This window comes from Pteropus vampyrus, unplaced genomic scaffold (assembly GCF_000151845.1).
Source record: "Pteropus vampyrus isolate Shadow unplaced genomic scaffold, Pvam_2.0 Scaffold101, whole genome shotgun sequence".
NCBI lineage: Eukaryota > Metazoa > Chordata > Mammalia > Chiroptera > Pteropodidae > Pteropus > Pteropus vampyrus.
The window spans coordinates 5,854,828-5,882,439 of NW_011888882.1; the positions used below are offsets into that span (position 1 = coordinate 5,854,828).

At 36.0% G+C, this 27,612-nt stretch overlaps 1 protein-coding gene across 1 annotated transcript in view; it reads right to left on the reverse strand.

The window, feature by feature from the left end:
• Positions 1 to 27,612, reverse strand: part of FIG4 (FIG4 phosphoinositide 5-phosphatase) — a 98,662-nt gene that overhangs the window by 61,546 nt on the left and 9,504 nt on the right. The window contains exons 2-10 of the mRNA XM_011364829.2: positions 22,977 to 23,075; positions 21,599 to 21,722; positions 15,626 to 15,782; positions 13,116 to 13,166; positions 11,629 to 11,777; positions 8,485 to 8,613; positions 6,164 to 6,264; positions 4,793 to 4,955; positions 4,301 to 4,398 (exon numbers count right to left, since the gene is read on the reverse strand). Of these exons, the coding sequence (XP_011363131.1) occupies positions 4,301 to 4,398; positions 4,793 to 4,955; positions 6,164 to 6,264; positions 8,485 to 8,613; positions 11,629 to 11,777; positions 13,116 to 13,166; positions 15,626 to 15,782; positions 21,599 to 21,722; positions 22,977 to 23,075 (1,071 nt within the window). The remainder of the gene's footprint in view (positions 1 to 4,300; positions 4,399 to 4,792; positions 4,956 to 6,163; positions 6,265 to 8,484; positions 8,614 to 11,628; positions 11,778 to 13,115; positions 13,167 to 15,625; positions 15,783 to 21,598; positions 21,723 to 22,976; positions 23,076 to 27,612) is intronic.

Sequence of the window (27,612 nt, forward strand, 5' to 3'; positions counted from 1 at the left end):
TGAAATCTACCTACCATACGATAATATAAATGCAAAGAAATAAATACTTCATTGAATTAAAGTCAACAGATAGTGAGCTTTAAAGTTTTGAGGAGATCAGATCTCTTCCTAGTAACTTCCTGCAGCTCCAAGAAGCTCAGCTCACTGTACCCAGGCCTGGCCTACACAGTCCCACACCCCACTGGCAGTGGAGAACCTCCAAGGACCAGAAGAAGGGAACCCCCAACTCCAGTCAGCTAAGGACCAGACAGAAATCAACTGGGTTGGGAAGGGTAACCCTCAAACCGGCATTGCAGAGAGCGCTTTCGCAGCCTTAGTGTTTTAGAATTTGACTCTCGTAAAACACCCTGTGAGGTAGCCAAGGCACATACTTTCTCCCTCTTATACTGTGGATGAATAAACTGAAGTTGAGAGGTGTTCATGGATCTACACATTACCTTCTGCCTCCTTGCCTGCTGTATCTCCTTATACATTACACCACTGCTCATTCGAGAGGGGCTAACACATTATTGTACAGCCCTGTGGTTGGAATGCTGGCTCTGCCACTTACCGGCCACCTTTCCTAGGTCTCCACATTCATGTGAGGTTTAAATGAGATAAAACATGACAGTTTCTTATCAGAGCATCTGGCACATGGTAAGTCTTGATAAAAATTAGCTTTTTATTGTTATCCTGAGAAGGCCTTCACTTAGAAACAAAGAAAAACAATTCAGCAATAGGGTCGCTGACATGGTGTCGAGGTGCGACAGCTGGCATCAAAATAGGTCTATGCTGTTTTCAATCAAAGTAATCATGGTGATTACTTTTCAGTTGTCATGAATTCAATTAGATAACCACCATGGAAACAAAAAGGGTATCTATTAGGCACAGCTGAATAAATCAAATGAAGGAATTAGATAAGTTAATTAAAAACAGTATTTTATCAGTTTAGAATGAACAGATATTTAGCTTATTTTTAAATCTGAGAAAATTAAATTATATACCTGGAATTTTTCTCAAAGCACTTTATATCAAGTAGAGAAAGAAAAACTTTTTGAAATTCTTATATCAAATCTGACATTTTATGAGATAGAGAGAAATTTAATCAAACTTGATCATCTCTATGTAAAGAATCTGCCTTATGCACTGTCTATTTATAGTGGGTTAGTGTTAGTGGATTGGTTAGTCAACCCCCATAGGGTCACAGACCCCTTTAACAATCAAATGAAAAATTCACATATATAAGTGATTGTAAATATCATTTCAAAGGGTTCAGAGACCCCTTCATGGTTATCCATGACCCTCAGATTAAAAACCCCTAAATGTACAATTATGCATGATCTCAGGTTGACTCCCTATTGATCCCCCAGTAGTAGCACTGAAGGCATAAAGATGGCTGCAAAATGTCTGTCAAGCAGTGCCTCGGATTTCCACAATGGTGGTGGTGGTAGTGTGTGTGCGTGTGGGAAGCGGGGGGCGGTGTTCACAACACAGGGTAAAAAAAAAATCAAGGAAAGTATTTCACTTTAGTAACTTCATATGGAGGCAGATTAAAGAGTAAATATCCCACGGTATCATTCTACACACACACATTCTTTGACTCTTTAATCACAAGTTAATAAAGACTTCTTCTGAGTGAACTGACTAAACATCTTTTATCCTCTGAATAAAATAACTAATGACAAAAACAACAAAATTTTTTCCCCATAAAACAGCAACTTAATCTGTAGGATTTTTATGACAATGGAACAACAAAGAAGTTGTTTTAAAATCCACTCTCTGGCCTTTAAATATAAAAAAATAAATAAATGTAGAACATTTATTTATAAGATGCAAGAACATCTTATAGTCAAGTGTATCAGGTATTATTTTTTGAATATGGACATTTAATAATTATTTCAAACATCATAGACTGACTCTCCATTTAACCATAGTTTTTACCGCATTATGAAGACTCTGGTAAACATGATGAAGATTCACTAATTTAGGTCAAAGTTTATATTCTAGAGATACCTTGAAATTTTGTGCTTTAGCAAGAATTTATTTATATACTAATAATATCTTATGTTTTATACATTTACTAGAAAAGTGCTCATGAAGGTTTTCATTATTAGAGTTTTCCTACTTTAATTTTTCAATTACATATATTATAGATACTGTTCAGTACTAGGCTGAGGTTACAGATTATCCAGCTATTGCTTTATATTATTCTGAGTTGACAGGGAGAGAGACATGATAATAAAACTTCTGAATTAATGTGAACGAAAGTCTAGAAAATGATGTAGTTGACTTCCGAATGATTTGTTTTACAAAGTCAATCCCTGATAGGATACAATAACTACATAAACTGAAGAGCAACAAAGAAAGAACTGCCTTGTTGTCCAAGGCATCTTCTCTTCCCTCTTCCCCCATGGCGACTTTCAGGCCATGCTCCTCTGAACTCCTTGATTTAACACACACACACACACACACACACACACACACACACACACACACACACACTGCTCCTTTGAACCTGTGTATTTAGTTATACATGTACTCTCCTGGCAATTGGCTCACAGTCTTCCTCTCTACCCCAAACTTTGCCTCCAGCCTGGACCACTATCAGTACCTCCACCTCCTCTTCCACTCTAGTTAAGTCATCATTCCCACCCTCCCATCTTAGATCAAGTCATCATTACAGGTAACTACACTGCCTTCGACATTTCTTATACATTTCTTATTCAGAACCTGTTTTATTTTCAGATTGCTTATATTAAATACCCCACCTCACAAGGACCTCAATCCACTGACAGCTCTTTCTCCATCAGCCCTCTCTGTTAACTCCTCCTCCTTCTCCAGCTCAGAATTCATGGTCCACTTCAATTATATTACTGCCAATATCCCAAATTCCTTTGATACTGTCTTTTATATGCCAAACCTGTATGGCAAAATTAAATGAACCCAATTATCTCTTTCATTTGTGTTTGTACCCAAACACAAGCCCTGTGAGAAAAAGCCAGGCAATAGCAGAATGGTTCCATTTAGGAAATCCTGATTGCCAACCTGAAAATAGCTCTTAGCACTGCCTGGATGTCTCTGGTCAACCTACCCTCCCACATACACGAAGGCTGTTAAATCTTCTCCAACATCCTGAAACCTCCACTCTGGACAGATGACATTTCCTCCTACCTTAAGGAAAAGTTAAAGCCATCAGAAGGGAACATGTGGGTGTCTCACACACACATATACACACACACACAACCTGCACCTTTCCTATTCTCTGTCTTCCCATAAAATAACTCCTCTATCGGTATTTCCAATTTTCTCCTTTCTTAAGTACATGATGCCACTGATCATCCCTTTTCTCTTCTGTGTTTTATACCTCTCCCTAAGGATCTCAAGTGGATCCTTCCCATAGGCTTCTAAGCACATCATTATGACCTCTTAAAAAAAAATGATAATAACACCAACTCTTCATTTTTCACTAGGTACTCCCCCGAGGGAGGGAAAAAGCACCGTACTCACTGCCATCACTTGCTCACTCTACCTCACGCCTCAGTCTGCTTCAGACAGCACCCTCCGTGTTGCTAACGCCAATGAGCGTTTTTTTGCCTTTTCATCTTACTTGACCCATCAGCAGCTTTGCCACTAGTGACCATTTCCTTCTTTCATCGTAAAACATGCTTTCTCCTGGTTTTCATAACATAACACTCACTTGGTTTTCCTCCCACTTTTGTTTTTTTCTCTGACTCCTTTACAGACTCAGACCACTCTAACTAGACGTCAAGAGCTGGATGTCCTCAAGACTGGACCTGAGGCTCTTCCCTCTTCTCACTCTATCCTCCATATGCACATCCCATCCATGCCCACATCTTCTAAGAGCGCCTGGGCCCACACTTCTCCTCTGTGCTTTCAATTCACACACTGACCACCTGCTTGCCATCTCTTTCAAGAGGACTCAGACACACCTAAACTTCAGCATGTCCACACCAGATAGGCTGCTGTTGCTTGATTTCCATGCTTCCTTCTCCAAGCTGTCTTAGAAACCAGAGCAGAATTTTGCCTAGTTCACCCAAGGAAATCAGGAGACTGCATCACTTTCTTTCCTTGGAAACATACCATTGATTCTCCCAGGTATCCAGGGAAGAGGCTACATGGAAACTTAAGCCAAAGGACAGTGGCTCAAACAGCTCCAACAGAGTGAGCCATCACAGCATGATTAGTCTACAGGTCTCTCCTCTAGGAAGACATAAAGTAAGTGTTCCAAAGCCTTTTGTGCTGAGGAAAAGGCTATTCAGTGTGATTGAACTTGATAAGCAGACAGGTGGATATATTATACCTTCACTAAATTCAAGATGATGATGGGGGAGCCAAACCTCTGAAGCATCTGGTCAAAGTGAAGAGCAGCCACATGTGCAAATGGATCTGCCTGATCCACTAGAGAGAAAAAAAGATGAATAAATACCAGAATGAAAATTACAAAGCAAGGATAGAAGTATAGTATTTTTAGATTTTTAATGTTTAAAGAAATGCAATTCAATTAATCTTCTAAATCATTTCACTTCTCAAATTCCTCCCGAGTTTATCAGACACTCATTCATTTATTTATTGAATCTGAATGATTCTTATATTTCTAAAGTGAAATATAAATGATTTACTAGCAGCCAAAATTAAAGAAAAAACACAGTTATTGCCTAAAAATAACAGAAGAACCTCTTCCAAATTATCTTTCCAGTTAAAGATAAGTATTTATGATATTTCTGTGACAACAGTCCACTATCTCTAAATGTGGGTAATGAAGAGTTACTATTAAAAAGATTGTTCCACGTACATGTGATAGGTGGTTTAGGCATCATAGTTGAAATGTCCTGAGACCAGTATAAAGGAACTGATCCTCTAACTTGTACATAAGAAGAATAACTTCCTGCAGTAAAAGACATCACAGAAGCATCACAGAGTATTTGTTCAGTCTCCACTTCATTTGCAACATCACCCTGAAAAGAAAGATGCATTTGAAGACACTTTATGGTCCTAGAATTTTTAATAGAAAACATTTCAAGTATACAATGAAATTATAATTCCTATTCTTAATGTTTTAAAAGAGGTAAAAGTTGATCAATATTCAATGTGCCCATTAGAAAAAGAAAACAATTAAAATGTAATAAAGGAGAGCAATTTAAAATAGAGAAAAGACTAGGAAAAATAAAAATAGCTAATAATACAATAAGTAGAGAACAGCTTGAGTGATATAAATGGCAGAGATGGAAAGAGAAAAAAATTACATGAAATTATGTAGCAGGTTAGGAAGACCAGTGGAATATAAAAATCTAGTTTTGAAGACCAAGAAGGAATAAAAGGATAGGAATGAGATTCAAATAATGCTTGAGGGACAGAATAAAAAAAAGGTGGCGGGGGGGCCGTTGAGGTAACTTTGCTTATAAGGACATATAAGAATATGACAAAGAATAATTTTAGAGGCATTAACAAAATGTCCGTTGGTTATCTTTTGAATATTCAAAAGTAAATAATTTAGCTACAAAATTCTGATTTTTTTTTAAAGCACCAGTTACAACTATTTTCATTCTTGATATAATTTTAAGAACAATGTTGATATTTAAAGTCAAGCTCAAAACCCAATGTCTCAATGTGTTTACTCAATCACACATCTGCTTAAGACTCAAGTTGTCTACCACAAATAGAAACAGAGCATCCAAGAAGACTGCATGACTGATGGCAGGATAGATGAATTTGTTATTTTCTAGGGGTGAACAGAATAAGAAGTCTGCCTTGAACTCAACTAAAGCAGAGAGAAGAGGGTAAAGGGCTTCCCAGGCTTTGTTCTCCTTAGTCTTCTTACCAAGGATCAATCTCCAACGACAAGTGCTCCCCTCCACTTATTCTGTGGGTGGAGGTGTTTTGCTATTTTAGTCTCTGCACTATGTACTACATTTTTTCATATATTATGACAGTGGTCCATCCTCCAGAACATCAGACGTTTTAAAACTACCTAAGGCACTGCACAACTCTATGATAGCTGGTTCTTTAGAACATCTTTATATTAGTCATATTTCTCACAACTTTCAGCTATTCTGGAAAATTATTCTCTTGATAATGTCCCAAACTAAGACATTCCACTTTTTAAATGTCTACTTTGTTTCATCTGTCAATGGTTAAAAGTTAAAATGCTGTTTTTCCATCTTACCTCACAGTTTGCACCTCTCTTGAGAAAACGGGTCCCAGCAAACTTACTGGATCTTCTAGCTATTAGAGTGACATACACAGGTCGTCCATAGATCAACAGCTCTTAGAAATCAAGTTAATGATGTTTAGCATTCATGATTGTCACACCAAATCATGAGAATCATTATACCTTAAATACACATTTAAATACATCTTGTCAAGTGAGTTAAAGAACATCAAAAAACTCCACCCAGATATGAACAGCATTGGGTCCAACTGGTCTTTGAATTGTACAGGTATCTAAGGCAAAAACAGGCCTCTCTAAAAGACTGTGCCAAGAATTTCAGAGGAGATGATAACTAGGTGTAAGGTTACTGACAAAGGGAAGACTGGGTCTCTCTGCTTATAGCCACTTAAAGAATGTAAACAGGTACAACTAATCCTTAGTCTTCAGAGATCAACACACCTTTCAAAGAGAGCATATGTCACCTAACAGGCTATTTAAATTATAAGTGATACATAACATTGAGGGAATGGAGCAAGTTTAAAGCAATCCAAACTTGTCACCTAACTGCAAAAACTGAACACTGAATTGTTTAACCAACATATAGCTTATTAGTTATATCACCTCATTTAAATTTCTAAGCCTGTTTCATCTTCTGTAAAATGGTTTAATTTTATTAATAAAGTGACTAATTTTATTAGATGGTTAGGACTAGATTAGGTAATGTGTGGAGAACTAGTGCCTGGCCTGTAATAAGTAAGTGTTCAGTAAATAGTAATTACTTCTATCGTCATACAGAATTCCAGAATTCATTAAATGCTTGATAACTAGGAGACTAGATTCATCATTTAAACTAATGGGCTTTAATATGGAAGGCCTTGAGTTAGCTCTTGGCAATACAAAAGAGTTTAGAACAACCTTTTAAAAACTGCCTTTAAAATCTGTAGTGCATTCTTTTTGGCGTCCTTGGTGGTGAAAACCTTGTGTCCTTTCCAGGTAGATTTTACTTTTGGAAATGGAAAAAGTCATTCAGAGCTAAATCTCATTATTCAGTGTATGATCAAGCAGATAATACCACTTGCTAGTTGAGAATGATTATAAAGTGCTAAGCCTGATTTTCAAGTGTAGCACATAAGTCTCACTCATCTTCATTTCAAAAGTCCTCTATGTCTTATCTATCCTCTTCTCCCTCACTTGCCACAAAGAAGGCAGCACTGGCCCTCTTCAAAGCTAACCTCTCCAGCTGTACCTCGATTCCACTTCCCCCAAATGCTCTGGTGCAAGAAAGCTTAATATTGGTTAATCACATTCACCCTCTTACTGTTCTCAAAACAACCACTCCTTTAAAGTTTTCACTATAGGTCTTTAAAAAAATCTAAGACACAAGTAAGAATGTCAATGAGAAAACATGCTCTGTGCACAAATGCCCCACTTGATCTCGAAAAGGGACAGGAAAAACCTAAACACCACCTCTAGAAAGTATTCACTGCTTTCTTAAACCTCATAATAGCACTTTCCTGAAAGGTTTCAACATAGCCAGAATTAAATGAAAAGGAAAAAAGTATTTATAAAATTGAACTCATCGGCTAACTCAAAGCTACTTCTACTTAATCTATCATGCCCCTTTCCAATTCAAGCCTTCATTATGTTATGCCTGAACCACTGCAATATTTTTCCTCTCATGTCCCTTGTTCTAGTCTCATTTTCCTTAATCCAGCTTAAAAATGGCTGTCAACTCAGTTTACTAAATTCTACTTTTACATCACTCTCTTGAAAAAAAACTTTCAAAAGTTCTAGCACCAAATCCAAAGTCCTTAGTCTGACCACCAGAGCTACCTGCTGACTGGTGATTTAACTCGCTCCTACCACTCTCTTTCCCACTACATTATAGCTTCCAGGGGTTTTAAACACAAGCCACGAGAACACTCCCATAAAATTTTCCACCTTTACACTCATGGTGCTTCCCCAACCCCTGATCTCAAGCCCTGCTCACTGCTAAAGCCTGACTTTTGTTTTGGGGCAGGGCCAAGTTCAATTTTTTCCTGTGAGCTTGCCCCATCTTCCCCACCTGTCAAGTGATTCTGCTCCCTCTCTCAGGTGAGAATGACACTTATCACTTATACACCTTACTATGCACATAGCATTTTCTTCCTTGTTATTCATCTTTCTGTGTCTATAACACTCCTCTTTGTATTTCTACTACATGGCTTCATGGGTAAGTCTTCCGGTTGGGTATATACTATGAGAATTATAATCTTTTAATTCATATATAGCTTTCTACAAATTGGCACAGTGTAAGTTTAATAATACGTATCTTAAGTTTTTTTTAAAAAGGATACTTGACTGTCCACAGAATCCATGAATAATATACAACAGCCAGTCATGATGCACACTATTTTTAATTATATCCAGAAGTTCACCATTCCACACATACTTCATGTAAGGCTCACTACAGATCCCAAATACACCTGAAAAATAAAAATTGGTATCAGAAAGACAAGGAAATTGGTTGAACATTCAACTCATTTTTAAGACCTTAAACTTGTTTTTAACCTCAAAATAAGATGCTTCATTAATAGTGTTGCCATTTCCAGTGGATATCATTTATATCATCACCCCAAAAATTGTGTTGATTCTGTACAAAGTCAAAGAATAAACACATTTTCTGATTTGTGAGAGTTTCTAACCTAAGAGAAAAGGAAAACGGGGAAATTAAAGACACATGTACAAATACATGAAGAGGTCATGAGACAGCACAGAGCCACAGCTGGGAGCACTGATCTGGGGTCAGAGTACCTGGTTCGAAATCCTGGCTCTTCCTCGCAGCAGCAGGATGGCAGGTGCAACTGAGAGCGTTAACTTACTATCTTAGCTTCCTCACCTGTACCTGTCTAGTGTGGTTGTTGTAAAGATAAAATAGGTTGGTAATGAACATAAAGTGCTTAGAGCGAGGCTGGTGCCTTACTGATACTTGCATGAGTGGTAGTTATTAGTATAGCAGGCTTTTTCTACATGAAGAAATTAATTTCATCAAACATGATTTCAGCACATCCAGATACACTCTTTTATTAAATACCAATGAGTTTTACAAAACTCAAATGAAGTGCAAACTAAGAAATAAGTATATTTATAAGATAATGGCTTAAAAGATTATAACAGTTCTGGATAGCAGGCAATCAATACTATTTTTCTTCTCAAAACATGGTATGTTAAGAGTGTGTATACACATTAATAAATACGGTTTGGTTTGATTCATAAAAACTAAATCTTCTTCATCCTTTCAATGCATTACATAGAGCATGTACAGTACAGACATGAATCAGAGTCCTGTCTTTGCCACTTATAAGCTCTGTGCCCTTTGGCAAGTTACTTAACATCTCTGAACCTCAATTTTCTAAACTATAAAATGATGATAATACTAATCACCTCAGAGATATTGTTCAGATTAAATAATAAATAGTGGCTAATATACAACCTAACACAGTAGAGACTTTATAACTGTATTATATTCCTTTTCTATCTACCCCCATAACTTCTAACCTCACTCTGTTTCCTGTCAGTTTCCCCGTGTAGTAGGAGAATAATGTCCCCCACCCTGAAAAAAGATGTTTATGTCCTAATCACCAGAATCTATGAATATACTACATTACACAGCAAGGAGGAATTAAAGTTGCAGATGGAATTAAGGTTGCTAATCAGATAACCTTGAGACAGAGAGATTAATTTGGATTATCCAGGTATGTCCAAGTAATCACAGGGTCCTTATAAATGAAAGAGGAAAACCAGGACTGTGAGTGCCATAGTGATGTAATATGGAAAATAAAACTCGGCTGGCCACTGCTGGCCTTGAAGATGGAAGGGGGCTATGAGCCAGGGAATGCAGGCAGCCTCTAGAAGATGAAAGGACAAGAAAATGAATCTACCAAGTTCTCAAGGAAGTAACACAGCCCTGATGACACCTAAATTTTAGTCCACTGAGACTTATTATGGACTTCTGACATCTGTAAGATAAAAATTTGTACAATTTTAAGCCACTAAGTTTGTGATAATTTGTTATAGCAGCTATGAAACTTAATATACACTATTATTCATATCTATCAAGTAGAACTGCTGTAATGATGGGAAAAAAGTAAGTGGCTTCAGAGGCTTAATTCAGATCCCAGAACAGATATTCAAATTCTTATCTAGGATCAAAAGATGGTAATACTTTTAGCTTTTTTATTACTAATGGTGATATGTAGAAGAAATTATGTAAGCAAATATTCAGGCACACATTATCTTATCCTCTACTCATCTCTAGTAGTATAGGTTACAATTCAGACTCTGAATCAGGGCAAATTTATGTGATCTAGATAGATGTTCTGGGGTAGGGAGAGTGCACTGGGTTTGACCTTAGCTCAAGTGATAGTCAATCTAATAAACTAACAGGAGTCATGGGCAATGATAGGGATGGATTTCAGTTTAATAACAGTCTAAGTCTTCTTAGAGCGGACCAGAGCCATTGGCAAAACGCTGATAGAGCACAGCCCATTCTTGTGTTCCTACAAGAGCAAACCTGGAATTTTAGATTACATTCTACTTCCTGCACTCACATCTTCATCACTATTATTTAAGTTGTATAGAGCAAGGCACCCTAGACACTTTTGACTTATTACGCTTCCGTGGTAAGTCCAATTCAACTCAACTGCCTTAGCTTGAAGTTTGAAATGATTCCTTCACAACATTCACTTTTGCAAGGCCTCTGGCTTTAGAGTTCTAGACCAACCCAAAAATCTAGAGATAAAGATACCAATTCTATTGTGTGACTGGTTAGTCCAGGATCTGCAAGGTCACCCTAGTCTAGTCACACGGTGGTCCTGCAGTGATCCTACAGTGGTCCTGACAGAAGCAGGGCCCATGAAGGACCAGCAGGTCAAACTAGGACCAAAGTAAGAACAGACTCTGACCTGCTGCACTGGTTCCTCTGGACATTAGCCACTTGATCTTAATCACTGGGACTCAGTTTCCTACTTAGTCTTTATTTCTTCAAAGGTGGCATTATACCTACTGAACAGTTATTATGTGGATTAGAGACACTGTATGTAAATGTCTAGGACACAATAGACAACCATGGTAACTTTTTTCTAAAACTCAGCCCATATTGAACTAATCTCTATGAAGGAAAATAAAGTGGTACTGTGTAGTCACCAATATTTAAAAACAAAATTCTCCGTTTCAGCTTCACCAAAGTGTAGACCTGAATTTATTCCATAAAAAGTGCATGAAAATTTGCTACAAAATGTCAGCATACCATTTCCTGGCTGGCCAACAAATAAAATCACCTAGTGATTAATGGTTTCTATAAAGATGAATCAGTCAAGTTCACCAGTGACGACCTCATATAAGGACAAACAGCAATGAGGGACAAAGAAATCTGAGGGAAATATGAGTGAATTTCATGGAGACCATATTAACAGACATTAGATGTGCTGAAAACCACCTACCGCTTCCACCCTGTGTAATTAATCCTTCATCTTCAAAGATGTCGAAACTCTCCTGGCGAGTCTGGGTCGTTTCTGACTTTAACATCTCCAGGGGCATTCTCAAGACAGTGAGATTATATTGAAGTGAGTGGGACAAATCATAGCTGTAACTAAGAACAGGACTGAAACTTAATAAGAATTTGAAAAGCAAAACATATTTCACAGTCTTGGCTCCCATACGGAATTAAAAACTGTGAACTAAATTACTTAGCACCTGTTACTTTGCTTAAAAGCAATGCTGTTCAAACAAGCACTACAGAGTAAACCATGAATATAACTGGAAATTTAAAAAGCATTGCATGACTTAGGCATTTGCATGACTAGAAATATACAATCCAATGTGAGTAACCTGCATTCACTGATTTACATTTTTTGCTGAAAATCCATCTAACTTCAGGGCCTGGTGCAAAGATGTCACACTCTAATATGTATCTGAATGGACTTCTATAGATATTGCAATATCCACTGCAATAGGATATGGCCCGTACTTTAGTTTACCTATGAATGAAAATAATTCTATTAATTATTAATGGTGGTACCGTAACTGACTTTGTAATAAAACAGGAATAAGCAAATAACACAAGCCATTACAGTGAAACATGTTTTAGGAGAGTAAATGCCACCCAAGAAATTATAAGTCTGAATGGTCTGTGTAAGTAATAACACTTTAACACCCTAGGTCCACTTTTGGTCCTTATGACTCAAATTCTTATCGGTGTACGCTATTTTGTGTTCTACTCTTTAATTTGAACATTATAGCTGATAGAATTTTCTCTTTAGCACAATAACTCTATATCTGCTAGGCCTACATAATATTCTATCATGATGCTCTAATTCTTGCCTATTGTTCAATTACCAACTTTCGGGTTGTCCCTGCATTGGTTGGTTTGTCAGTTTGGGCTATCATAAATAAATTACAAATGTCTATAAATAGGTTTTATTATTTTCTCTCCTGATTTATTTTCTTAGGATATACTGCACATATACGTAATGCTACATTCTTCCCCAGGAAAAACTATTATTTTACAATGCCATTGGGGTATCTTGGAATTGCAATAGTTCTATTTTAAATTTACCTTTACCTAATTTTGCTAAATTGTTAAATGAAAATTGAACTGTGAAACTGTTACAACTCTGCATTAGAGATTGAATGTAAATTTCATTTTTGTAATTCAAAATTACACGATAAGAGTATTTCATTAAAATCTCACCTAAAACAAAAATGATTTTTATAGTGAGAATAATTACCCTTTAATTTGTTCATTTAAACTTCAAATATCATATTTTTAAAAGGAGGAAATGCCTGTATTATTATGTTCTTAGATGAAATAATTAGGCCATAGAGGAATAGAGGAAGTACTACTGTGTCCTCTGATTTTGTTTTTAGACCTTGGAAAGTAATATAAACATTTAAGCGACTATCGGAGAAAAATTAAGCTCAAACTTACCTAAAGTAAAAATTGCTAGATAGGTCCACATTTTGAAATATTCGTAGATACCTAAAAAAATCGAGCATATAACATTAAAACAATACTATTACTTTTTCATAGCTTAATATATACTTCTATATATATTTGTTTATAAATACGCTTATTAAAACTGAGGAATTCAATACATAACTGAATTAGAGATTTCATCTGAAGCTATTTCTAAGTCTGTTGACCATCCCTTCAGAGAACTTTAATCATATAGCTTGACTGTTTCCTCATCACTGAATATGCCACAGAGGGAAAGTCGCACACATGCGTGGGGCACTTAGACTTGGGGCAAGACAGACATAAATACTTGTTGTTTTTACCATGAGCTTTGAGGTTAGAGAGAGGAGAGTAACAAAAACAACCAAAATGTTTATGAATCACCATAATTTTAAGTTGGAAAATGTTTTAAACTGAAAAAAAAGTACAGAATATAATATCTATATATCTACCACTCAGGATTAATAAATGTTAACATTTTTTCACATTCATTTCAACTTTTTAAAGACTTGATCACAAATGGGTACTGTATTTGTCAAATATATTTTCTACAAATATTAAGATAATCATAATTTTTCCCAACAATATTTTAATATGATGAATTGCTCTAGCAAATTTTCTAATGTTGATACAGCTATGAGTTATAAGGATAACCTCTGCTTGTCATTATGTATGATTGTTTAATAGAACTATATTTTATTTCCTAATATTTTACCAAATATTTTTACTTAAATGCATCATTGAGTTATACAGTTTTATAAGTATGTTAAAAGTTCTACCTATCTAATAATAGTTCTTCAGTCTACCTATAACAAGCTATTAATATAATTGTATCTTATTCTGGATAATGTCTATTTGCTACACAGTATTAATCACAAGATAATTTCACTCTTTAAAGATAGATCACTATATAGAACAACATAATTTGTTTTACTATTCTTGGCTAAAGATTCATAAAAATGGGTTTATAAATAATATAAACCTCTTCGACTTTTTCTCATTCTGTCTATTCATGTGTACTGATCTATACAACTCACTTTTAATCAATATACCATGCTTGCTTGTAAACTACATGAGATATCATTTTTTCAGTTAATGTAAGACAAAGGCCCACTTTATCTGGTAAATTCTACTTACCTTCATTTGAAATGAATTATTCTTTAACAATCCCACTTCCAAATACTATCAAAGACAATGTCAGCAAAGTCTAGAAAATTATTCTCTAAAAGGGTCTTTTAGAGAGCCACATCATCTTTAAATTTTAGTTCATGTACCTAGAACACTATAAAAGTATAGTATAACTGAAATCTAAACTATTATCTTTCCTAAAAACTTATAAGCATGCCTAACTTTGTTCCATCTTAACCTTTATATTTATAACTAAGTTTACTTATTAAAACAAATCAATTCTATTCCTTTTTTTAAAAAATCAATTTATCAATAGCCTTTTCCCACATTCCCAAGGCTCCGATAATTTTCCCCAAAACTTTTTCAAGGTTTAAAAACTATAGAAAAAATTGGGGAAAAAATAGTACCATGAACACCAGTTCATCTTAATTCACTATTAAATCTCTCTCCTTAAACATACACATATACATTCTCTCTTTAAAAACATGTTATTTTTCTAAACCATTTTCAGTAAGTGGCAGACGAAATAACACTTCATTCCTAAGTATTTTAGAATATATCTATGATGAACAAGGACAATCATCTAAATAACCATAATATCATTATTACACCCAAAATTTAAAATAGATTCACTATTACCTACTATATAATCCATATATAAAGTGTCTCAATAAAGTCCTATATAGCTCTGTGTGTGTGTGTGTGTGTGTGTGTGTGTGTGTGTGTGTGTGTGCGCGCGCGCGCGCGCATATACATCTAGGAGCCAATGGCAATTCGCCTATCCTTTTGGTTGTCATGTCTGTTCTAAAATCAAGAGCAATCCTCTGGCTTTTTCTGTTTTTGATGACACTGACATTTTTTTTAGGAGCCCAGTTGACTTACGGAACGTCCCACAACAAAGATTTTGTCTGATTATTTCCTCATGCTTAGATTCAAATGAAATATGCTTGGCAAGAAAACTATCAGGTAATCTGTGTCCTTCCCATTGCTTCACATTAAGAGGCAAATAATGTCAGTTTTGTCTCATTATTGGTGATGCTAAGTTTGATCATTTGGTTAAGTATATTCGCCATTTTTTTCTTCTTTGTAAATAATAGATTCATACAGTATATGCTGAGACTGAGTGAATGCTATGTTTCTCAATAACCCCTCACCTAACAGTTTTTAGCAGCCATTGCTATCCTCACCTAAGTAGGTTGTTATAATGAAGGTTTTTAATAGCCCTTGAACAAAGTTGTAGAATTCTGAGCCAGTATTTTACATTTTTAATATAACATTTATAATATTTTAACTATATCTTATTTTCTAATTGGTCTATCACATGAAAAAAAATAGTAATTACCACCAGCACATACCTAGCTTCATCAGGATGAGTAATTCGTACAGAATCATTAGGTATATAAATCATATTTGTATCTTCGATCTTATATATTGCATGACCTCCAATATCTGCCATCTTCCTCCTTTTGGTTATTAACACAATATAATAGCCTTCTAAAAACCTGACGAAACCTACATAACAAAAAAGAAAGGTAAATATGTTTCTTAAACTTAGTAATGCTTTTAGATACATATTTAAAAGGCAAGATAATTTCAATACATTCCTTACTTTATTTCTATGATTTATAGCCACATGAATTTTCAGTTCTCTTTGAATTATTCTCTAGAACTATCTATGCTGAGATTTATCTCACTTAAAAATATTACTCTATAAAAATTTTATTTCATTCATTCACTCTTTTACATTTAGTCTCATTCCAAATAGAACTGAAATAATGGAAGCAAAAATATACAAAAAGATTAAGCAGAGTTGTTCAGCAAGTATAGACTTTCAGGACAGAAAGTTCTAGAGATCTGTTGCACAGCAAGGTATAAATAGTTAACATCACTGTACTATACACTTAAAAATGGCTCAGATTGTAACTTTTATATTATGTTATGTTTTCTACATACATACATAAAATAAATCAATATATTTTAGTAAAAAATATGTAAAAACGAAAAAAGACACTTAAGTTCTCAGAAACTTATAGTACAGTGCTAACGCGCACTGTGAATCTTAATGGGGGATACAGATTAAGCACATCCCTAGATTTGTTTAATCATGAAACCTCATTTCTTCTTAAAAAGAAATTAGCCAATGGATAAATATTCTGAGAAACAGACATTGAAACATGTTGCTCAAAAGTTAAGAACAAACTTCATGGACTCTTGATGACTAGAGGCAAAACCCAACTTGAGCCAGCTTTTTTAAAAAAAGGAATTAATATTAAAGCTACTGAGGTGATTCATGACACCAATGGACAACAATCCGATTGAACTCCAGCTAAAAAAAAAAAAACCTAGTCAAGATGCATTTCTGAAAATGTGCTGCATTCTCTCTTGCTCCCTAGACCAGGCTCCTCCACTTCTCTAAATCATGTGGTGTGAAACACGGCTGCTAACAGCTCTAGGTTTTATATCCAAAAGCTGTACTGGAAAGAAACAACTTTTTTTTTTATCAAGCTCAATTCCAGATTCTTAGGGAAGGACTTGGATTGGCCCAACGTAGCTTGGGTGCTCAGCCCACAATCAATCAACTGTAGGTAAGGAATAGAGTCACATTGCACTGGAAGCCATTTATGCAATAACTAGGTAACTCAGATGGGGCAGGGGGAGTTGGTGTCAGTTCCCAAAAAAGTGGAGGTGTTGAGCGAACAAAACAACATATCCAGTAAATTCCATACCCTTCATGAAATCTTACAAATATCACTTCTGATAGTTAGCATTTTATGAACGTTAGAGCATTATAAAGTTATGATTTATGTCAAATCATTGGAATGAACATGTTCCATACGAGTGATTAAAGAAAGCCAAGTGTGCTAACACACTAGTTACCCTATAGTCTTGGTTAAAACTATTTTGGCTCCCAGAACTTTTGCTTTGAGAGTGAACACTAACTCTCTAGGTGGTGGAGGTGGTGGTGGTGAGGAGTTTCACTCCCATAACAGCAACCTGAGGATCTCAGCAGACCCTCTCCCCAGTGAAGCAGCCATAACTGGTGGAAATCTTTTTTTTTAATTGAAAGTTTCTGAAAATTGTCCTAATAGCATTAGGAAATAGAGAACATTCAAGAACATTTACTAAATCTTAGTAAGAACTGTAAGTCTGCAGCATTTGAAACAAAACCTGCTTTCCTTCCATACCTTTCTTCCAGTTCAGTGTGACAGAATATCTACTCTGGGCAGGTATAGCCAAGATCGTGCTCTCCCATCTCTGACCAGTTCTCAGTATAGGCCATGGTTTTGGCTCAGGAGGTGTAGGCCACCAGAAATTCTCATTCCCTTCAGCTCTGTGTTACAGAAGCTCTATTCCAGGCAAGCACGGTGAGATCTGCACTCCTTTCTTCTACCCAGCTCCTACTCATGGAGCAGAGGCTCTATCCCAGCATGACTGGTCAAGAATATTAGGTCCCGATCCCCACCACCCAGCCCACTCGTAGGGCTAGTCAGATACAGTCATATACAGCTGACTTCCCATCAGAAACAATGGAGGCCAGAGGCTGTGGGACAGCATATCTAAAGCACTGAAAGAAAAAAACTGTCAACCAAGAATCTCATAAATGTCTTTCAAAATTTTCTTTTGCACACATGTGTGTATGCTCACACTGCACTCATTCACTCACTCTCTCTCTCTCTCTCTCTCTCTCTCTCTCTCTCTCTCTCTCTCTCTCTCTCTCTCTCTCTCTCTCTCTCTCTGTCTCTCTCTCTCTCTCAGTGTTATATTCTACAAAGTCTGAGCTAGGATCTTAGTGCTATGAATTTTTGCTCTAGAATTGACAAAAACTTATGTCTGTGGTCTTGTTATTCTCAGCTGACAAAAAAGGAAACTACTAATTGAATATATTAACATAAATGAGCTGAAATATATTTGAAAGATGCCTCAAGGAGTTTATGAGCCACATTACTGAGAAAAAAATGCTATTAAAAAAGAAAAAATACTTATATTTTAGAAATCCACAAAGCACAAAGTACTTTTTTTTTTTAATGTTCATTTACACTCCTTTCCTTGCCTTAGAGACTAGCCAAAAATTCCCTGACTAAAGCTAAAGGACATAGGAATGGGAAGGAAAAAAAGCTGATGACAATCACATTAAAAGCAAGTTAGGAAGTAGTTATCCTTTTAGAAAGATAAAACTTACAAAAGTAAGGCTCTCAGAAGGAGCATAAAAACACTCAGAAGGAGAATCAATTGGGTTTAAGTTATAAATATTTCCAAGATGAATGATTTTCCCTTTTATTCTTGCTACATATTTATTTTTTATACAAAAAAAACTCTATAATTATTTCTCTCTACCTGCATTTCAATTGAATTTTAATTTTATGTTTCTAGTTCTAAACTATTTAAACTATTTCATTCTAACTTTCCCTTTATAATTTGGTTGAAAGTAAATATACTGCACAAAAAAAGACTTTTCTACCAGCAAAAAAAGCCTTCAGCATATTATAGATAAGAGTATTTTCTTCTTCTATTTTACTACAAATTGGAAGTGTCACTCCTTTTAAAAAGGTTCTTATCAAACACATATAGCCAACAAATAAAAGGCTTCAGTTTGGCATAGACATCTGCCAAGAGTCCGTCTATTCATCACTTTAACAAACTGAAAGCCAGAACAAGTTTTTTCATCTTCATTCTATGTACTTCTGATCCCAGAGCAATTTCAGAGTATCTCCCAGAAGCCTAGGTGACAGTTATCATGCAAGTGATTTCCTTCTCTCTACGCAGAGAAAGCTGTGTCATTTGAAACAGACATCAACCAAAGTATATCAAAAAGTGTATGAGAGGATGGAGTATCGCAGAGTTCTGGTGGCTGGAGAGGACCTCGCGAGCACACCAACAGGGAAGAATGCAATATCCTGTCTAGGGGGGTGTGGTCACCATTCCAGCTAGTCACTATCTTGGAAACCTCCAGGGAGAACAGCACTCTGGCAGAAAAGAATGAAAAACTTCCACAAGGTACCTCGAGCTTTTACACAACAGAGCACTCTGGTCTGGAACCCAAGTGACTCTGTAACATCAAATCTACTGCTACCTCACAAATCTGAGGCTCACACTTTGATGTTCTTATTGTTTTCATTATTATCTTAGATTATTAGCAATCAATTTCTAAGTGTGTAGTTTTAAATAACAACTGAGTCCATCACTTAATCGATTTCAACAACACTTATTCTACCACTTCCCTTCAAAGTACTAACAGTTAAGAGTATCCTCTGACAGGTGACACGGGCAGAAAAAAAGACATAGATCTGAGGCTATCGAAAGGGGATTGGACAGTCAGAGAGCTGAGAGTAGTAAAGATTACAGGCCACCCGCCACCAACTACATTGACGTGCCCCGGGACCAGATTAAACTTTGTGAAGGATGCCCTTGATCCCATCCAGTCACTTCCCAAACCTCCTGCTGGCTGCCTAATAACAATAGAGAAGGTCAGAAATGGGCAGAATGCTACAGGACTGAAACAATCCATGTCTAGGGGCCAGTGATGGTCCACGAACTTTTGGTACCAGCTTATAAAAAGACAAGTAAACAAACTGAAAGTAAGGGTTTAGAAACCTTACAGCAATTTGAGATCGCCACAAAATCCGAGTTCATGACCAATGAACCTGCCTTGAACAGGGCACAGGTGAGTTTGGGTATTACTGAAGTTGTGTGATGCGTCATATGTGGTCCAAGGTGCAGACAAGTTCTGCACAGTAGGATCATGTGTTCATCTGTGACATATAGGTCCTTTATTATAGTCTAGAAGCACTGTTTTAGATTCATATAGATTGTGAACTAAATTAACCGTAACAGTCCAAAACGTTCCAGCAAGAATACTATTCACAAATTAAGAATACTAAAAAAAGTTAACAGAGAAAATATTTTAGCCACAGAAAGAAGACAGCAATTCTAGTCATTTCACATATGTATTATTTTGACAACCAGACTATACATTTTTCAAAGATAAGCATTTTCTTTGAAGCATGTGTTTCACTATTTCAGTATTCCTTGTTATTTCTAAGACAGTACTAGACATATCATAGTCTTCTATTAACTCTCTGTTCACTCTTCACTGATTCTAAGCTTTATTTACATGACTGAACTAGGATACATAAAATGCTCTTCCATAAAATAATAAATGCTTACTTAGTACATTACTGTGTCGCTTTACTGGTAGGTCAGTGTTTCAGTGACTTCACCATCTAAGTAGAGTCTCAAACCTGAGAAGCCTCTAACTGCAAAAAAAGTAGCTACCTCAACACCTAAGAATGTCACCTTTAAAAAAAGCATGTTCAGCCCTCATTCAGAGTTAACTAATACTTGTGTATAAAATAATTATCTGATTCCAACTTGGTTATCAATTGATTACCATAAAGATTCTGGTTTTACAAATCCCCAGTACAGCAAAAACAGGTTTATTACGATGAGGGACAATGCACACCAGAGGTACTATGGGGCACTCACAAATCCCCACAAGCCAGAAAGCAGATTCCTTAAAGACCAAGCCATATTTATATTTGTTGATGAATTAATAAAGTAAAGGGGTTATAAAGTTTTAGGGAAGAGTTTAGGTAAAATTTAAACAAAGGGGCTCCAACAAAGCAGGACGGTATCTGAGGAGATCAACATCAGGTCTGGACCGTAATGCCAAATTAGGGTCCCGTATCCTTAAAAAGTTAGCGCAGCTGTGGACTGTTGTGTCCAGAAACCCCTTATCTGCAGCTCTGCATCTGAGTTGTAAATCAAAGCTGCTTCTCTGTGAAGTGGCTTAGATCATCCAGGCAAGAGGGCAATGTTTTCTTTCACTTACATAATTTGAAATAGCAAAATTTCATAGTCTGTGATTCTAGAGGACAAAGTTTCTTGGTGAGTAAGAAAGCAGTGGTTATTCACAGGGGGTTATGACACTTCACGCTGCAGTGTGTCCTGAGAAGTAATTCCTGTTAATATTAAAGCTAGTTTTACCTGTATCTGTTTTTCCAGCTGATAAATGGCAGGGCAGATGTTTACAGTCCAAGCTAAGTTTTACGTTTTTAGTCCTCAACAAGCCAAACAGCAGATTCCTTAAAAGGCTCTAAGCATTTCTATATTTGTTTGTATCCTAGAGGAAACTGGGCACAGTGCTGAGTGCCTAACAGAGGCTAATAAAGGCTGTTTGACTGATGGACAATGAAGTTTTAAACGACCAAGCCCACAGACGATGGATTATGATTAAAAAGATATATAGCTTACAAACTATTTTTTAGTAGTCTATGTAGAAAAGAAAAAAAAAAAAAAAAGAGGTAGTAAGAGAGAGTTACATTTCTTACCTACAATACCAAAAGCAGAAACAGCTCGAAATAACCCGGAGGAACCTTTCTGTCCCATCTTTGTTCTATTTCCAAGATCCAAGCGGCCAAGAAGTTCTCTCACCTCTTGTGGGGTATATACATGCTAAAAATAAGCAAATTTAATCTGTAAGGTTGTGCTTACTTTTTAGATTGATTATTATTTATCCCTGAAAATTAAAAGTTGCCTGCAAGAATCATTAACTCTCTCCACAGAGAAGTATATAACAGTGTAGAACCAAGCTATGGTTTTTAAAAGCTAATAAATTCTTTAATATTAGCAATTAAGGGTGGTTATCAGATCATGTTGCTATTCCAAAAAACTGTTACGAAACCTTATCTTCTGAGCCAGTGATTTAAGGGGATCCACAAAAAAATTTCAAGAAATCTGTAAACTCTTTAAAATTATATGCAAAGTTTTCATATGTGCATATATGCATTTTTATATGAAGGCCCACAGCTTTTCTTAGATTCTCAAAGAGATCCCTGATTAACACTTCCAACCCCCAAATAAAGCTAAGAATTATTACATTATATTAATAAAAACTCCCAGATTTGGGGAGTGTGGGGCAGACCACAGCACCCAGGAATGCAGGAAATCACAAAATTAAATTTGTCTAAAAGTATTATAACACAGAAAATAGTTTTGCAAGACCTTAGTGAAAATGGGTTCCAAACTGTATCTACTAATATATTTGAAAAACTAGGAATCTACATGGGTTCAGAAGTATTCACAGACAGGAACTGTAAGGGTAAATTAAGTTCCCTCATTTTAAACAGTTAAAATGAACTGTTCACCACCACAACGTCGTATTTCTCTTTTGACTAACAGCCTCGTGTTTTTATGCCACCTGAAATCAGCCTCGTATTCTTGGCTCTGGATAACATAACATCTGGATAAAAACAGCTTATCATTTCTCAAGTACATAGCAAGTCATCAGAAGAGGTCCTGCAGATGAGTGTTAGCAGCATAATAAAGTTTGCAGAAGAGAAGTCCTTTCTGACTTCAAGTAGCTTCATATTAAAGCATGGTAATAAATAATCTCTTTGGTAGATGAAATATTAAGAGTCATATTGAATTATTAAAATGTCACCCCTTTAAGAAAATATATTCTTATTCGAAGACTTTGCTTTGTAAAACAAATCAAAATGAGGAACAAAGTGTAATTCTGGCATACTCTTGACATCAGTAATTTCTAAAAACCATATTAGAGATTCAAATTCTAGCCAACCATGAAAAAATAATTGTCATTTTTAGATGAACAAAAACCTTATATATCACTAGCAGGTGTAAGGGATATTTCATATCCTTTAAACAAGTACAAAATTTTGTTTGTATTCAGGTTTGCAAGATACTTACCCTATCATCAATTATGACCAAATCTTTTGGTTCTGTTCTATCAATTTTCAAAACACGGTATTTTGTTTCTGCATGATTGCTCCCAACCAGGAAGTATCTCTACAAATAAAAAAAAGCTTTTTAAGGCATTTTGTCTTATACACATTTAATAACAAATTCAGTTTTTGAAATTAAATATATTTATAAAGCTGGGTTACTTTTTAAAAGAAGTATTTCTGCTAACTGGCAGATTAAAGAAAAGCTAGTGCAAAAGGTCGATTTTAACAATGAAACATTCTTAGTGGTGCCATGATAAGCATCAGTCTGAAACGCATCCAGTAACCAGGTCAGATAAATTTAATTATATTATGTAGAGATTAACCTAATTGATTGGAGACTGATGTTTAAACTTTGCCAGGAAGGAGCAGCTCTGGTAAGAATTAGAAAGCTCGACATATAATTAGGAATTCTCAGACAATTATCACTATTAAAATATTGATACTTTATCAAATAAATCTTTACAAATTTTCTAGAAAAGACTGAAAATACTTTAATACAACAACTATAAAAATTCACTCCAAAGTCCTATAAAAGATTAAAATGAATGTACTTTCCCAAATGGCTTTTTACAGAAAAGCTACAAGAAATAATTAATATTCTTTCTTTTCTGAAATACTTCCTAGGAGCATTATATCTGAACACATTAGTCTTCTTATATGAATATTGAGAATAAAATGAATAATAAAACTGTAGAAAAATAATAATCTTATATTTGAATGAAAACACATTTAAGAAAATGTAAACAGGATGGATAATTTTAAAATAGCATTTAAGAAAATAAAACTCCATTAGCAAAAATAAATTATTTGAACATATTCTGCTTCAAAAATGTCCTTTAAAAAATGGCATGTTTTTCAACATTGCAAAAACTGAGAAGGTATTGCCACAATCAACTGGCATCTTACCATCTCATTGGTCAGATGAGATATTGATACCCAAAACAATTAAATAAAATTCTCTAGATTAATGGCCAAACTGAAGTACGTAGACCAGAGCAATTAAGAGCAAGAAAGATTAATGTGAGTCACTACAGATGCAGAGAATGTCGGTGGAGTTAGGACCTAAACTGAGCCTAAACTGGGGCTAGGTAAGATTTTAAACAGTAAGATTTAACTGTATGTCAGAATATGAACAGTTGGTTATATTGTTTTAATGCTAAATCTGTAGAAATTTATGGGTTTCTAAAATTATTAAGTATTTATCTATTTATAAAGATCTGATCTAGACTTCTAGGTCATAAAGAACAAAACTGTATGTTAAAAAATGCTGGGTTAGCCTAGTCTCAAAGAGGAAGGCTAACCAAAAAACTGAATGCTTCACCTTCTAGGAGGGGTAGAGTCTGGATGACACTACCAGCTACAATAATGTGGGGGAAAAAACAATTATAATAAAAATTAGTATGCTACCTTAAGAGGTTCTGGTCACGTCAAAGGACCAGGACCTGATACTCTGGGAGAGTAGCTAGAAGGGCAGGGAGATAGAGGAAGGAGGTCAAAATTCTCAGCCTGGCCTCTGCTAATTCCTTCCCTAAGACCTTACCTACCACTAAGAGAAGAATAACCGATGTAATAAAATTAACTTCAGAAGAATGGTTTGTAAACTATAAATGTTTTATAGCTGAAAAGGGAGCCACCTTCTTGAGGACTTGAGGAAAAATAGTTCCTGGCGGAAGAGACAGCAAGTGCAAAGACATGAAAGGGGACAAAGCTTGTTGTGTTTGTTAGAGGAACAAGACTGAGAAAATGCTCATAACACAGTGAACAGTGTTTAACACAAAGAAAGTGCTCAATGAGTGTTAGTTCCTTTTCTCTCCTTTACTTTAAAAGACATCAGTGAGTTGATGCCATTGTATTTAAGAAATAGGAAAAGAAAAAAAAAAGGAAAGGAAAAAAGTATCCTGGAGGAAGAAAAGCATGTGTAGGACCAGAATGGACCCAGAAAATGGAACCATGTACAGATCTATTAGCAATCAATCTTTGTCCTCAGGAGAGAAGAGCACACACGTTGACAACCATGAGCAGCAGGCAATAATAGAGCTATGAACCGGATGCAATGACAACACAGGAGGGGCACTTAATTCATTTGAGGGTGGTCAGAGCAAGCTATCCAGAGAGGCTGGCATTGTCCTGATGCCGAGTTTGGCATTGAAGAACCTCTAAACAGGACTTGTACTGAGCCAAGATAAGACAAGTGACATCCACCATCTAACCTATAACAATCCTCTCTCATCACCTGCCCCTACCAAAGCACTTATTGATACCTAAATTCAGCACTTACTTCAGAAGGCCTTGTCTAAATTTATTTGGGATGTCTGTCGCCTTCGCCTAGTTATAAGCAGCTCAGGAAACAGGCTAACACCCTAACTTCTGTAGTTTTTAATTCTAGCCTAGTTGCACAATCTGGTCCCATGGGCATTGGATAAATGTTAGGCGAAAGAACACTGCCTACCACAGACCAATCACTTAATTTGCTGGGTAACTTTCTACAACATTTACACTAACCCATCTTTATGGGGTAAGCACACAGAAAGACGGCCCCTTTTGGTCCACTATGTAAGAAGGCACATCACAGCTTTAAGGGAGGTAAAATCCCTGAATGGAATTTCTCGGATTTTAATAGATCTTAGGAAATCTAAAGATTAATTGCAGTGGGACTATGTTTTGGCATGTTGTAATTTTACACACACACACACACACACACACACACACTTCCCGAGATGCTAGTGAGCCTTTGGGGAAGACACATACAAGGGCAGATCTACACCTCCCATATGTCCAGACCCCTCCAAAGCCTTCAGGAAGCAGGAGAGCCAAAGCTAAAATCCACAGAATTTAGAAGCAGATCTGAACGAGGAGAAGGAAATGGAAAGTGACATAACTATCTACATTTTCTCTCCTAAAGTGGTCTAAGAATTCTAAAAAAGGTTTTGGGCCAAGAAGAGCGACCTCACGCGGAGCTAGTTATTTGGGAAAGAAAACCACTTCTCTCAGCGGGCCTGCTATGACAGAATCACTTTCCTGCACTGCCCCCTAGTGGGCAGTTGATCATTGACTTTCACACCAAATTTTTAGAAGAGGCAACTTTTCCAGAAAGGTTTTATTTCTACTCGATTTTATTTCCTTCCTGTTAAATATATCAACTCTATAACTATGTACATATATTGTTAGACTTTGATACATTGCAATCTATTTGCTTCAAAATGGATTTCAGGATTTGGGGGCTTAAAAATTACCTTGAAATAATTCTTCCTCACTTTTTATTTTGAAAAAATTTCAAACCTACAGTAAGAGTAACAGAATATACAATAAAAACCCATATACCCATCACCTAGATTGACCAAGTGTTAACATTTCTCTATATTTGCTTACTCTCTCCCTCCCTTTTGAGATAAGCTTTTTTTTTCCTTCTGAACCATTTGAAAAAGAGTTGCAAGTACGTCACCCCTAAAAACCGCAACTTGTTTCCTAAAAACAATGACAACCTCCCACATAATCATAATACCATTGATACAAAATTATCTACATACAATCTGTATTCAAATTTCCCCAAGTGTCCCTATAATATCCTTTACCTGGCTTTTTAAAAACCAGAATCCAGTCATGGATCACACATTGCATTTGGTTATCATGTCTTTTCAAAACTCCTAACATGTTTAAGGAGTCCAAGTTTTTTTACACCAATTTTCCTGGTTTTCTATAGATATCATTCATTTGACCTTTTACTAGTGAATGTCTCGTATGTGCCAGGGATGGGGCTAGACATCTGAGGGAAAAGATAAATTGAAGATATATTTTGGAGATAAAACTTGCTGATGGATTAAATTGGAAAAAGGAGTAATTGATCCAATTACTTTTATTTGAGCTACTAGCTAGATGGTGGTACCACTTACTGATGTAGGGATGACTGGAGAAGAAATGGGGTTGAGGAAAAACCAAGAAGTCCATTGACAGCATGCCCAAAGAGATCAACTAGGAATTTTGTATGAGTTTGGAGCTCAAAGGAGAGATCTCAGTGGGTGTCATAGGTACAAGTATAGCATTTAAAGTCAAGGGACTCGCTTAAACCTACTTCGGAGAGTGAAGGTAGAGACAGAGGCCAAAAACTAGGTTGAAGCACTTCATTATTTACAGGTTCGATGTGGAGAAGGAACCAGCTGAGGAGACCAAGAGGAAGAATCAGTGATTAGGAAAAACCCCAAGACAGCACAGAGTCATCAAAGCAAAAGGAAGAGATCATTTTGAGAAGAGAGTAGTCACATCCACATCAAATGCAGTTTAGTGGTCAAAAAAGATGAGGCAAGAGAAGTGCCCAAAGGATCTGACAATGAAAACTTGTGAGTGGCCTTTCCATGGCAGTCTCAGTGATGGAGTAGGGGCAAAATCATGACAGAGCTGGTGGAAGGACAAATGGGTAGTCTTCTGGGTACAGAAGGAAGAGTGAATACCTACCTCTGTTCCTCCCAAAACACCTCACTAAAACTATAATAAAGTTTTTTATGTTTCTTTTTTAGATTCGAGCCCCAAGAACAAAAAGAAGAGTGAAGGAGATAGCAGCAAAAAAAAAATTACTTAAAAATGAAAAGCATGCGCATGAAAGC